Raw genomic sequence first — 14,800 nt, 5'->3', positions numbered from 1 at the left:
TCAGCCGCTCTGGGTTGTATACACACACCCAGATGAATGAAGGCCTCACGTCTAGTTCATTTTTTCAGCCAGTTTTTTGGGTGTCATCCAATTATAAGAATAGAGTTTATGGTCTTAAAAAAAAATACATCTTTCTAAAAAAGTCACACCTTGATGGAAAAAGTCTGGCCCATGAAGAAGGCAGAGGGTGCTGTGAAGAATGGGAGGCACTTTATTTCCAGCTATCAACAGAACAGGGAAAAAAAATTTTAACTTATTTATATTCATTTATTTATACGGATAATGAATAAGTTAAGGAACACTTCATCTCAAACACAGATTGCTTTTATTTTAGCTAAGCTAATGTTTCAGTTCCATATATATTTTTGAATTTCCATCCATGTCAAACACCATTTTTTTCTTTCTTCTTCTTAAAAAAAAAAAAAAGAGAGAGAGAGAGAGAGATTTACAAGCACTTTTACGGCACTCCAGGAAAGTAGGCTGAATTTGTTCATAATAATTTTCCTTTTAAAAAACATCCATCAGACCAAAATAAAAATAATTTTAATTAACTCCTTCCTGAGTAACTAAAACCTTGGAATGTGCTGAAAGGTTATAATAAATAAGGCAGTCAAAGATCAACCAGCTTAAAATGTATTTTTTTTTAAATTAAACTATGTAAAATGTACAATATATTTCATGAAGTACAGACTGCGTTGGGCTCAGGGCCAAAGAAATGTCATGTGTGCCAATAAAGTGATGAGTGCCTTAACTTTTAGGACTTAGAGGCTATTTGTTGGGACAAAGTTACAGTAAGGCCCTACAAGTGAATCCGTCAGCTTCTTTTGCTGGGATGTTATCAGGAGCGCTGCTGGCCATAAATGCCTCACCCAGGTGGAAGGGCTCATGGGAACTCCCAAGAGAATGACGCCTTGTTAAGATGGCCAGTGGTCCTGATGTTCTGACAAAGACACAGACCACGAAGCCGATTCGATTTTATGTTCAGGGAGTCAACTTGCACTGTGTGTAAACCAGTAATTATCATTCTCTAGATGCAATTTCATAGAAATGCCTCACCCTGTACCAGGCAGTCATTCCTGTTTTTGTTTTTAACAGGACAGCTGTTCTCTGTGTTGCTTTTTAAGGTAGGCCTAATGGTAGGGCCCTTGTCTCTCTCCACAGGACAAAGGATATTTCCTCTTCTAAGAACATTTTTCTCAAGCATGACTCTGCCCCAGTTCTCTGAGGCAGAAAGGAGCCCACCAGTGGCCAAGTGCTGGGTTTGGTGCCTCTGTGGTCCAAGCCTTCACTGTGCGTCTCACGATTAAGTAGCTTGACTGCTCACTCGACAGATCCCAAAGGACTTGCTTTCTATTTTGGCAACTTCCCAGTTTTAGTGAATGAAGAAAAAACTCTAGAGAGACTTGTTGGTTTCTCCAAAGTAGAAAATGTGTAGCTTGTGTAAAGTCAGTCTTATTTACTGTTAAGTGTTCCCGACTCACACTTTGCTAGGGCTCCGAGAGGGCTGGCTCTAGGGGAAAAAACACGAAGGAGACAAAATCTGACCCAAGTATCCTGCCTCCCATCGCCACCTGCACCCCTGCTTCTTGCTTGGCCGGCAGTTATCCAGGCAGGAAGGTATGTATATCCAGGGCTGGGGAGGAGGCAGCCGTTGAAGATGAAAACTTCAATGTTCTTCAACTCGTTCTTTCAGAGATAAGTACACTGCTCTTGGTGACCCATGAGATCTGAAGACGTGGCAAGATGTTGGTAGAGAAATGGGGAGAAGGGAAATTTGGAGCAAAGGAACTGCCCCACAGCTATGTGGAAGACCACTTGGTGGGGAGACACCTACTCAGAGAGCTGGCCATTGCTCACCAGAAGCTCTTGCTTCTTCTCTTCTTGCTGTCTTACTAAGGTTCTCAGGAAAGAGCTGCTTCCGTAAGAAATGGGACTGCGGTTTTACAACAGCCTGTGTAGAACTCAGGACCCCTTTTTTACCCAAACCAGGTACCTCTCAAGGGACCAAAGGTGAAAGATGCCTGTGACTGTGGGACCCAACTGGGTCACGGGTGTGCCTGGTAGATTATGCAGCGTCTGTGGTCAGGCTTAGAACTTCTGTCCATAGCCCTCAAATGCCAGAGCTTAAGTGTTTCTGGGTTTCCAGTGAAAGCAATGCTGGGGAGAGACATGTTTCATAGTGGGTGCAAAGAACACAACCAGACCATTTTCCTGATGTCCTGTGACCTCCAGTGTTGGTCTGTCTCGTCTACACTCTTCCTTACATGGCAAACAAATTCTTTTCCCTGCTACGCTACTTGGAAATCTGTCAGAATGGTGCTTGGAAAGAGAGTCTCAATGGAGCTTGCCGTGTTCCTTGACCTTGAAAGGTATTCAAGGCTCTGGATGGGTTGAATGTGGCCCCAGCTGACTCGTTCTTTCAGAGATAAGTACACTGCTCTTGGTGAAAGTGTCCCCTGAGATGGACCAGAGGCGGAATTCTACCCATGGGGGTGGAAACTACTCATCCAGGGGCATCCTCCCTTTTGAGGTCCTTACCAGTCTTATCTTTTCTCCTCTTAGATCCTTCTAGAGTGGATTCGCTGGTCTCTGAAGTGGTTTTGTATTTCTACTGAAATAGGTATGTCTGGATGTTTCCTACCACTGAGGTAATATTTTTACAAGTCATTTTACAAATGATAAATTACTGGGCTATGGGCTCTATTTCTCCCCCTCCTCTCATTATGCTAGAGGGAATAGCTATGTTATGATGGGATGCCCAGTGATGGTGCCATCTAGTGTACCTGGGAAAGGACCCAAGGGCCAGGAAGATACAACGCCGCTAGACAAGTAAGACCCGCAAAACCGGGCATCTTCCCGTGACCCCAACATGTGGGAATGTTTTGCTCTTTTTAATGCAGCCGAGCATCCATTTAGTCCCTTAAGGATTTCCCCCTGGACAAAAGAACTTTCTGGAAAAGGGAGACATGGCCAGTGGAGGCAACACACTGCTGGCATCACCTCTTATAAATATCTTCTAGCCACTTCTCGTCATCTTGGTCCTCGTCATCGATTGGCTCCTCGGTTTCTGGTGGAGTTGGAATAAAGAACTGGGGCCTCAGAGGGGGGCTGCTGACGTGGGACTTCAGTCCAAACTTGCGCTTCAGCAGGTGGAACTGCTCTTTGACATAGTGGTAGAACTCATACTCGTATCTCATTCGCTGGTAGAGAATCTGCACGGCCTCGGGGGAGGGGACAGTCTTCTTCACGGTCACAGTCATATTTCCAAGCTTCCTATGCTCTGGAAAAGAAGCGGGGTTGCACATGAGCAGTTGTCTCAAAAGGAAGAAGGATGAAGCCGTGCATTATGTGCCTAATTCTGGCAGCTCTAGAGAATGAAATTCTGAGTGCAAAGAATAGAAGGGAAAAATGGGTTCCCCACACTATTTAGAAAGATTTCCCCATATCCTAGGTGTTAATATCAACATGGGCTGACGAAACATAAGTGATCTGAACGTCTCTTTGCACGGGATGTGAACTATGTAATTTGACCATTATTCAATTCTAAACAGCAAAATCTACCCGGTTTCCCTTTTGACTTCCTATTACACACATCAAGGGCTTTACTTTCAGGAGGAAGCACGGCAAAAAGCTCTCACCACTTTCTAATCATCTTGTTTTCTTTTCTTTTTCTTTTGCAGTATTAACATACATTATTGAGAGCATAACTTGATATAAAATCTATTTGCATTTCATTCTTTCAACAGGGCATTTGTCAAGAAAAATAGAGGAAGAACTGGTAGAGTCCTTAAAACACAATGTTAACAGTTATAAATTTTGAATGCTTTTAAAGTTGTGGTCAGTTAAAACTAAAATCTGCTAAGTTTTATATTAATGACTATATACAATGTTCTATATATTTTACATGTAATGCCTAACAAAAATGTTATATATATATACATATATATAATAAAACATTAACCCTATTAAAATGTACATTTTAGTGGTATTAATTGCATTCATAATGTTGTGCAATCATCATCACTGGTTCCAAGATTGTTTCATTGCTCCAAACAGAAAGTCTGCACACACTAAACTCCCTATAACCTTCCCCAAGTACCCTCTAATCTACTCTCTATGCATTTGCCTTTTTTAGGTACCCCATATAAATGGAACCATACAGTATGCCCTTCTGTGTCTGGCTTTTTCAGGTAGCATAGGTTTTTCAACTTTTCAAGGTTCAACCACACTGTATATTTATCAGTATTTCATTCCTTTCTATGAATGAACGGTATTCATCCATTGTATGGATATGTCACTGTTTATCCATCAATCCATTGATGGACACTTCGGTTGTTTCTACTTTTTGGCTATTGTGAAGAGTGCTGCTGTGAACATTTGTATACAAGTACTTGTTTGTGTCCCTGACTGCCATTCTTTTGGGCATATATCTGGGAGTGGAATTGCAGGCTTATGGTAATTCTCTGTTAAACTCTAAAGACCACCAAACGGTTTTCCTCGGCGGTTGAATCACTTTACGTGCCTGCTGGCAATGTACGAAGACTCCAATTTTCCCAAATCTTCTTCTATAATTGTCATTTTAATTTAAAAAATTACAGCCATCCCACTAAGTGTGAATTGATATCTCACTGTGGTTTTGATTTTCATTCCACTAACAACTAATGACACAGAGCATCTTTTCATGTGCTTGTTGGTCATTTGTACATCTTCTTTGAAGAATGTTGTATTTAACTCCTGTCCCTATTCTGACATTAGATTGTTTATATTTTCATTGTGGAGTTATAGTTCTTTGTATGTTCTGGATAGGCTGCTGCATAGATAGCGGGAAATGATTTGCAAATATTTCCTCAGGAGGTTGTCCCCTCCCGAGGGGACGATTGTAGGTTGTCTGTTCAGTCTCTTGATAGTTAACTTGGATGAACAAAAGTCTTTGATTTTAATGAAGACTAATTTATTTTTTCTTTTGTTACCTATATTTTTGGTATTATAGTAAAGAAACCATTGCCAAACCCAAGATTATGAATACTTGCCATGATATTTTCTTTTATCAACTTATTTTTAACTAAAACTTTCTGTCACCAAATTTGACTGCTCGAGATACTTTCTGAAGCCTCCAAGAGCAATTCTAATAAAATTTGCAGAAGAATAATGGCCTCATTGAAATAAGGGTATTGCTTTTCCAATTGAGTGTCTTGCAAGGTACAGTACACGTTTGGATATATCAGTTCTAGAATCTTGGCTGAAGAATTTGGCATAGTCTCTTCTAAAATAGGTTTATGACGTAACATCTATCTATCTTCTTTGCAGATATTAACTACAGCTAATCTGAGGTGAGTCATGTTAATATGCATATCCCTATGGGTTTTTAAAACACAGAGTTTAAAAAACTGGTATTAAAGACAGGCAAGCACAAGAATTTAAAGTTCAACATTGAAAGGCGCAAGAAACATAATTTACTTATTTCCAGACTCCTACAATTCCTTCCTCTTGAAGCACTCTCAATTTTGTGGCCTTTTCTTATTTCATACCATAAAAAATATTAGGATTCCTGTGATTTTCAAATAAATTTTTTAGTTAACTTATATGGGCCAACCCGGTCCAAAGAGAATGTAAAAAACTTTACAAAAATATATCTGCTGCAAAGAGCTAAATAGCTAAGGACACCGGGCAAAGGGAGAATAAAGGTCAGAAGGAAGGTCGGCATTGGGGGTAATGGCTTCCACCTCCCTATCTGGAAGGATCTCCCTAGAGTACTGCTCCTGCTTCTTTCCCCAGCCCCTCTTTCAGGGAGGTGGGCCGGATACCAGGGCCAGAGGGGTATCTCTGCATTTTGGAGAAGGGGTTGAGAGACCATCCCCTCTGGAAAGAGTATTTCCGTCTGCCAACACCTCACACCTTCCTGCAGAGAAGGTGAGGGCTTCTAACCACGCCTGTGACTTGGTGGGCAAGTTTGTCTAAGTCAGGATGAATATGACCAGCCCACTTCTCACACATGGCTGCTTTCTCACACCTAGCTTGAGCTGGGAATAAAGCTAATGTTTGGATCTCCACCTGTCTCCAGTGTCTATTTCTCTATTAGTTAAGAACCCAGGCTGGAGGATATGGGTGTTATTTATTAGTCCCCCAAACCCCAACATCAAGTAACATAAAATCTGGGTGCCTGGGTGGCTTAGTCAGGGAAGCATCTGCCTTCAGCTCCGGTCTTGATCCCAGGATTCTGGGATCAAGCCCCAGAGTGGGGCTCCCTGCTCAGCAGGGAGTCTGCTTCTCCTGCTTCCTCTGCCCCTCCCCCTGCTTCGTGCTCTCTATCTTGCCTGCACACGCACATGCTCTCTCTCATAAATAAAACCTTTTTTAAAAAGTATCATCATATGCACATTGTGAAGTCCTAAGCACTTGGGTTGAGAGTTTGGCCCTAAACTTTCTAACAACCAACAGAGAATTTAACATTGTGAACTGCTCTTCATTCCAAATAATCTATTGCCATCTACTCCTAGTTATAAAACATAGAGAAATATCTTGTGTGAATTTTCATAAGAAAAAAAACTGTGACAAAGTCAGCATTGTTTTAATAACACCCTTTGTGTATGTTCCGCTATGAGTTTTCTGGGTGACAGAGAAAAATGGCTTATCCCAGGTGCTCAACTCAAGCTTGATCTGGGAATATATTCCAAAGTAGAGGTTTTTAACCCTTCTGAAAACCTGATGAAAGCTCATGCACGGGAAGAGGGTTAGGCTCACATATGAGTATCGTAGGCCTTTATGGATCTGTTAAGGACCCCTGACTTCAGGAAATCGTTTCTTAAAGAAATCAAGAAATCAAGACTACATTTCCTTCTACAATCTTTCATATATCTTGTTCATTCTAGTAAGTACTAGCCCTGGTATAATGATAAATAGTGGAGTTAGTTATTTTACCTGCTGGTCCGGTCTGTAGTCATATACATTGCAACAGCAAAGACAGAAGGCCTTGTATTTACATTTTATGAAAAGAGAGGGGCTAACAGTGCCTGGAACTTAGACAGGAGGCCCTCCTACCCTGTCCTGGGGGCAGACCCAAGGGAGTTAGCATTGCGGAGCCTACATCTTTGTAAATAAGTCATGTGGGATCTGTTCTATTGCAGGGTTGAAACACAATTTTCCTAAAAATAATACCCATCAAGTGTAATCACTGACCACAAAACCATCCAAGAAGTGTCCACCGAATTTTTATCCTAGAACCAGGTAACTTCTTAGACGACTCTTCAAGATAAATTGGGACGTAAAATGTTGACTTGCTATAAAGGGTTATTAACATCAAACCAGTAAAATGTTGGAAGATTTAAAAACATGATAGCTTAAAGGAGTTACACATTTCCTTCTTCGATTAGGATTAGGTAATTGGGTCAGTTGCTATAAAGCTACTCCTCGTTCATCACAGCCAAACTCTCTGCCCTGCATGCTTTCCTCTAGAGATGACAATGGGCCATTTGGTGGATGGGCAGAGCAGATTAACTGTCAGAAGTAACAGTGTATCATTCAAGCACAAGGGGAAAGAACCAGGGTGTTTCTACATCATTAATTAGCTGATGTGGCCAGCGATGGTGACAGTCCCAGCTAATCCTGATCCCTTGTGGTGTATTTTTACAGGCATGGCTACATCGAATGAGCACGATGGTGTCCTAGTCTCCTTCTGATTGCTCCCTTTCAACCCCCCCCCCCCCCCCACCGCCCATGGCCTGACCTCTTACCTTGCCTGTCCTTGCAATGTCAGTGTTCCTGGATGCGGGCTTAGCCTCCCTCTGCTCCCCCTTCCTCACTCTCTGGTGGTGTCAGCCAACCCTCTACCCTTAGTTTTCATACCACTGTAGACACAAAACCAAAAGTTTATATGAAATGATTACAGCTCCCCTCCCTTTTGTTTTCCACAGAGCTGTCAAATTTCAAAGGAAGGTTAGCGATACTTCCAGAGGATGGTGTCATGGTCAGAATTAAGAGCTTTGTTTTGTGAGAGGAGAAGCAAAGGTCAGACTCAAACAACAATGACATGGACACCTATTAGAGGTTTGGAGGGTGCCCACAGGCATGTTATTGTATTTAATATTTTCAATAACCTGCTGAGGTGTTCTGGCCCCCAATTTTGCAGATGGGATAGATAAAAGGTCTGGATGCATAAATGACTTGCCCAGGGTCACACTGCTAGTAAGTCATCGACAGAGCTGGAATCTGAGCCTGGACCTCCATTCATGTTGAGGTTTCCACTAATACTGGGCCATAACCAGTGAAGCCTTCATGAGCCTGTAGAAAATTATCACCTTCCCATGGAAAGACTACAGGGAAGTTTGCCCTGTTATAGTCGAGAATTTTTAAAATCACATTTCAAAGACATATGGTTATGTGCCTTGCTGTACAGTAATCAGTGCTATGGAAAAGTCATTCCATTGCTAAGTGTCCCACATTTTTGCAAAATGCCAGACTTTCCCTCCAAACAAAACAAAGCTACGTGAACTGTGGAATCAGCCTCTCTCCAGATTGCCATCATAGCAGTTCTAGAGGAAGTTGTTAGGATTTTTTTTGGAGACTGTTCTTCTTTTGGCCACAAAACAATCATGCTTTAAAAATCTATACTTATTATTAGCATCCTTTGGGAAGTCAAGTAGCCCTCATTAGGTGGGCATACACTGGCGACTGTAATCATCAAGAAGTGAAGACCTACCCATGAGCATCCTTTGAACACTAGCAGGAACTGAGAGATGACTTCACGGGGCCCATGTATCTGGTCCCCACTGGTGGACATTTCAGAGGGAGGAGACAAATTCAGGGCTCCTTTTATTAAAGCAGGCACAGCAAAAAGGCAGCCCGAGATCTGACGGGAAGGCTGTGTTATTTGGCCTGTGAGGTATTTTTTTTTAAGAACTTGACTTACTTGTTGTAAGACTTGGTCTATTTCACATGGAAGTCTGGCTCTCTGGCTTCCATCAAAGTGAGGCAATATTCTTCTAGATCTAAGTATGACTGCCCACCTCCTTCCCCGAGAGAGAGAACAGTGTTCTTCATTTTGTTCCAGACCCCAAATGCCAGTTCCTTCTTGACAGTTACCTCCTTGGCTGCTATAAAAGTTTGGGTTTTATGCTTCTGCTTTAAAGGTTTTGAAATTCTGACTCTCATGAACCTAGGAAGCAAGTGCTCTAGGTCAAAATGAAGGCTTCAAGGAGGCCTCATCCCTGTGTCCAATATGGCCATCTTTCTTTTTTTTCCCCTGCAAATATTTATTGAATAAACTTATTGCACCAGACATGGGAGTTATGAGCAGTGAATGGGACTTTATCATTATGAGCATCGTCACCAATAGGCATTTTTGAGAGAGCTTTTGAGAGCTTTTGAGAGCTCTTCTATTATCACCATTTTATAGATGTGACATTGGAATTTAGTAACTTAAGTTCACACAGCTGGTGATTGGAAAAGCCAGCAATTGGGTCTGGACAGTTTGATGATTGCATCCAGGCTCTTGACTCCTCACATCGTTTATGGCTGAATGGAGCTCAGGGTCTTAGGGGAGAATCCCTCCTCAGGAGCCTGCTCATGTTGGGAGCGGATGGGGCATTTCATTTTGGTTGGTTCCATGGTGTCAGCATTTCCTTTCCTTGGTCAGAAATACCTTGCGGAGAGACCCAGCCTCATGTGCTTGTCTCCGGAATACTCTGGGGGAGCTGGGCCTCTCATAACTACTATTTGACTATTTGATCATGAAGATCTGTTTAAGTCTGAGGGTAAGGGATAGGTTTGTGTGTGTGTGTGTTTCAGCCAAAAGAGGGGAAAATTCTTAGGAGGCCTCTGAGGAACTATGAAACTTTTAAAAAATGTTCCCTGGACTTTTTGCCCTAACATCCATACCATTTCATCTAGCTGTTCTCCTGATGGAGCTTGTTATGCTGAGATTGCTCAGGAGAGGGGTGGCCCCCATCTGTTTTTGTACTTCCACAGCTCAGACCTAGGGACACACAGCGCCCTGTATCTATGCTTCCTGAGCTAGTGAAAGAAGCCAACAGAAGGAAGGGGGTTTTGTCAGACCCGAAGAAGGCTCGGCTGTGCCTGTGAGGTGCAGACATAGCCAAGTGGGAACAAAGGCAATATCTGAATATTCTTAATAGAAAATGCCCAAGAGACCCATGAATGCTGGGTCCTTAGCAGGAAGCAGCCTACCTCACATTTGGGATTTTTCATCTCCTGCTGGGGTCTATAATTTTGTGTTTAGTTTTGCAGTCCAGTTGCCTTTTTGGAATGATAGCGCTGGCCAAGTCATGTTTTCCTGTTCCTATCCTTTAATTAATCAATATGTTTTGGCAAAGAGAAGCTGTGGTTTTAGGATGTTTTTGATTTTTGTTTCCATTTTTCTTATTTACTTTAAGGGCGTGGCCAAAGACTCCCCTTAATTATTTTCTTTTCTTTTTTTTTTAAAGATTTTATTTATTTATTTGAGAGAGAGAGAGACAGTGAGAGAGAGCATGAGCGAGGAGAAGGTCAGAGGGAGAAGCAGACTCCCCATGCAGCTGGGAGCCCGATGTGGGACTCAATTCCGGGACCCTGGGATCATGACCCAAGCCAAAGGCAGTCGTCCAACCAACTGAGCCACCCAGGTGTCCCATCCCCTTAATTATTTTCTTAACTGCAGAAGATTTCCTCAAAGTGGGCATTGGTTGGTTGGAAAACCAACCAAACAACCAATCAACCAAAACCAATCTCTGACCTTTCTATTTCAAGAGCAGAATAAAGATTCTTTTTCCTCATAGACACTGAAGTCACCCCAGAGTCAGGACTAGGTGGGGACAGACTTTGCTTGGCTCCCAGACTCTACTTTCCCTGAGAATTCATAGAGACCCCTACAGAGTCACTATGGCCCTGAATGGGGGTCTTTTTATACCGCTGACCCCTGATAACATAAAGTTATAGTTGGTTATCCAATGCCAGTAGAGAAAAAAATCCAAGACAATACTGAGGTTAGTAGGGAGACGGCTGAGTTGAGTGAGCTTTCCGCATTATTAAAGCTTTACAGATAGTGATATAAAGAGGACCAACCTACCCCTATCTCAGTGTCTCCCCACAGCTTATCTGAATAGCGTGCCCTTCTTTGCATAGAGCTCTGAGGATTTGCGTGTTTTCCCATGGCCTTTCATTGCCTCACACAGCCCTCAGAGCAACCCAATTTTCCTACAGATCCCGAGGGCTTGAGAGGTCACAAGGTTGCTTGTTTGTCTGCCCAGTAAGTGACTGTCCTGAGACTAGAAAGCAGGCTTTCTGATTCCCAGCCCAGTGCCTTTTTGCTCCATCACTGGCTGTTAATTTCCAAATTGAGTGGAAATCTATAACCACCCACTTCTCCTTGCCCTGTGTGTATTCTGGCATTAAGGGGATGGGTTGAAAAGAAGGGCTTGAGTGTTCTAAGTCTAAGCTTTGGTAAGTCTGGGGGGATCTGGTGAGAAATTTGCAAGCCAGCAGAAATGTTTGCAGACTGAAAGAGACTGTGTCTTTTTCATTTTTTAGCTCTCTAGCACCCAGCTCCACGCCTGGCACATAACGACCGTCAATAAAGGTTTGTTGACTTGAAAGCTGTATATTAAATCCATCTGTAAGACTGGATTAACCCAAAGGGCAAATTTTGGTTTTGACTGTACCTGTGTTGTTTTTGCTAAATTCTTTCAATAGTTGAGTGTCTTTCATGAGCAAACTTTCCATGTCTAGGAATCAGATTTCTTTAGGATGGGCTGATACAGGGGTTCGGGATCACAGGGTGCTCTGGCAAGGTAGTGGTATTTGCTTTTCTTAGCCACTTTATTGGAGAACGCTCTATTATGGTGACAGATGGCTTACATATACTTATGGAAGCTTCAGGAATACTGTGATAAGGGACATCTGCCACAAACATAAACACCTATGTAGGAACATATAATACAATCACAACCTTGTAGCTCATGAATATATGTCACGTGTATTATTTACTACAGTCATTAAGTAAAGAAACCCAAACTCTATTGGAGCAACAAGACATCCATGTGACCTAATTTTACTATATTGATGCTGTTTGATTACTCCAATTGCCATCATTTTGGGTCCTTTTTTTGGTGCTGATTCTCCATTTGTGAAAGAAAATGTTTCACTTAGAAGTAAGATATTCAGAGCCCATGCACTTGACCCATGTTCCAATGGCTTTGCTGTGGATATGATCTGAACATGGGCTCTGTGACCACTCTTGAATGCTCTTTGGTGGAAGAACGTAGGGCAGGCCATGGGGGTGGGGTGGTGGGCCTCTCTGGAAAGCTGGTGTTTCAGGGAATAGACTGTAAAGAAAATGTTCTATGGTGCCCCTAGACACACACACCCACACTTAGCACCAATCGCATCTGTCTACACAGAACCGTATGCCACTGAAGGCATTGAGGCCCAGCTTCCCAACTTGCTGCCCCTCCCAAGGCACTCCTAAACAAATACTAGGAGTTTAACTTTTGGATGTGATGATAAATATAATTTACCAGTAGCCCATCTGTATGCAAGGCTGAGGAGTGACAGGCACAGTGCCCCCAGTAGGGCCTCAAGCTGAGGTCACAGGCGGATTTTGCCTGCCTGCCTGAGATCTGGACATTTTTGCAAAGGCAGCGGCTCTCTCTACCTCTGCTGCCTTGACATTATGTTTGGACTGGTTCATAATCTTCAGAACTCTCAAAAGTCCCTCTAATGTAAATAAAAAGGAAATCACAGACCTGCCCCCTGAAGTCTCTCTTCCCACCTCTCTTCATCTGTCAAACAGGCATAATGGAAAAACGATGTAGCCCTGGCTCTGGCCCAAAATAAACAATCTGGAAATACTGTGTAAACCCAGCTGCTGCACTGGAGGACAGAGGCCTCACTTCATGACCTCCAGCATGGTTAACCATATGCAAAATACCCCAAACTCACCAAGGGCTTGCAGTCTGTTCTGATACTGAGCTGGTGTGGGCATACCTTCCCTTGATCCAAGGGAAGGCTCACTCTATGCTGACCAAAGGGCCCTTTTCCCATCAATCTGGCCCTGTTTGAGCCTGGTCCAGCAGAGGTTAGGTGCAAGAAATGCAAACGAGTTAAGCAACAACCAGAAGTGGAGCCAAATTTTACCACTGGGAAAAAAACAAAACAAAACAAAAAAACCCCAAAAACAAAAAACCAAAAAACAAGCATCATCAAAAGATAGGCATCAGCTTAGGGGTAACAGAGGGGTAATCACCCCAGAGGCCCTTCTATTGGAAGCAGTCCTCTGTCTAAAACAGGGATGGTTTCCTAATCTCAGGTTTAGAGGACATTCAGAAATGCTCTGCACATGGGGGCTGAGGCATGCGTTCTCAGGTGACAGGTATGAGGAAGGCCACGGTCAGGTGCGGTGAGCCAGGGGGCTGGGGGGCATGGGGACAGCACGGTGGGTGCCTACCCAGGGCCACTCCCGCAGAGCCTCCCATGGAGCTGGCTGTGCTGGAAACCGTGTGAACTTGATGTTTGCCACAGATAGAGTAAACCCACTTCCTGAATTCTGCAGGGAGGCCCCACCGTTGAAACACAAGCGGCCCCTCCCAGCCCGTCCGCCGGAAATGAATGTGTGTCACCGCAGCGAGAAGCCCCGCGCTGGGCTGGACCAGCCGGCCTTTGATGTGCCCTGCGGATGACTGATGGCATGTTAAAGGCCGGCTTCTTGGAGGTATGGCAATTAGGGGAGAAAAGAACAAAAAGCACTTCATGGTTGACTCTCCGTGCTTGGGGTTGGTGAAGTAAACAGTGCTTTTTTTTTTCTTTTCCTTTTTCTTGTTCTTTTTTATAATCTTCTTTTCAGATCTGGAAATATAATTAATTGGAAAATAAATTGAGCTCACTTTGAATTTCAAGAGAACCTTTTCTCTATGGAGCCAAGGGAAAGTTACACGAATGACTTTTTAAAAATATGCCTGAAAGTGCTAGGCTCCTTTGATGGAAAAGAACGGAGCCTTTTTAATGCTTCCAAATTGTTTTGAATTTTGGAAGCAGGAGCACCACAAAGGGAGCCATGAAGAAAGAGAAACTGGCCCGTGTGGGGTGGGTCAGGAGGGCCCCCAGAAGCCGGGGCGCCTGGCTCCCACTTTGGGAAGGAAAATAGCAGCAGTCCTGCAAGGAGCCATGTTTTTACAGAGCCATCGCAGAAGGTGTCCCTTTCCTGTTCAGACATAGACAGGCATGTGCTGTTGAGCAGTCCCGCCTGGGGGCTGCCTCAGTGCCCACCGGGGTCTGCCTGCTCTGGCTCCCCACTGTCCTTGCTGTCCTCGTTCACTGGGCAGAGGACCATTTGCTCCCATTTTTTTTTCCTCCCCAACGTGGATATCATGACCCAAATGGTCAAAAAGCTGATCTGTTTCTTTGAAAGTGCATACAACCCTCGTATTACAGGCCTGCTTTCCCCAACAGAGCATATGGCCATTCAAATTCTGCCTTGGACATGAGAATGGCTATAGCGGAGGGCTTGCTTTCACAGCAACTCTTGAACCAAGATATTTGAAAATATCTGCTAAAAACACCTTATTGGAAATTTGAGAGGCAGGGCAGGGGCTCGTGGAGGGAAGGGAGGGAAAAATGAAATAAGATGGGATCCGGGAGGGAGACAAACCGTAAGAGGCTCTTGATCTCAGGAAATGAACTCAGGGTTGCTGGAGGGGAGGGGGCTAGGAGGAATGGGGTGGCTGGGTGATGGACACTGGGGAGGGTATGTGCTATGGTGAGTGCTGTGAACTGTGTAAGACTGATGATTCACAGACCTGCACCCCTGAAACAA

General features: G+C 43.5%; 1 protein-coding gene and 1 long non-coding RNA gene across 2 annotated transcripts in view; one reads left to right on the top strand and one right to left on the bottom strand.

Moving 5' to 3' along the window:
- Positions 1–308: 308 nt before the first annotated feature.
- Positions 309–14,800, bottom strand: part of UST (uronyl 2-sulfotransferase) — a 298,377-nt gene continuing 283,885 nt past the window's right edge. The window contains exon 8 of the mRNA XM_059400914.1: positions 309–3,280. Coding sequence (XP_059256897.1) covers positions 2,997–3,280 — 284 coding nt within the window. The 3' untranslated portion in view covers positions 309–2,996. The remainder of the gene's footprint in view (positions 3,281–14,800) is intronic.
- On the top strand, positions 5,242–13,982 carry LOC132017414 (uncharacterized). The gene is made up of 3 exons (XR_009404270.1): positions 5,242–5,330; positions 11,521–11,569; positions 13,541–13,982. It is a non-coding gene; the product is annotated as an uncharacterized LOC132017414 (long non-coding RNA).

Source organism: Mustela nigripes, chromosome 5, assembly GCF_022355385.1.
Source record: "Mustela nigripes isolate SB6536 chromosome 5, MUSNIG.SB6536, whole genome shotgun sequence".
In the NCBI taxonomy this organism is placed as follows: Eukaryota; Metazoa; Chordata; class Mammalia; order Carnivora; family Mustelidae; genus Mustela; species Mustela nigripes.
The sequence above is the reverse complement of the archived record's forward strand: the minus strand, read 5'-3'. Positions and strand labels throughout refer to the sequence as shown.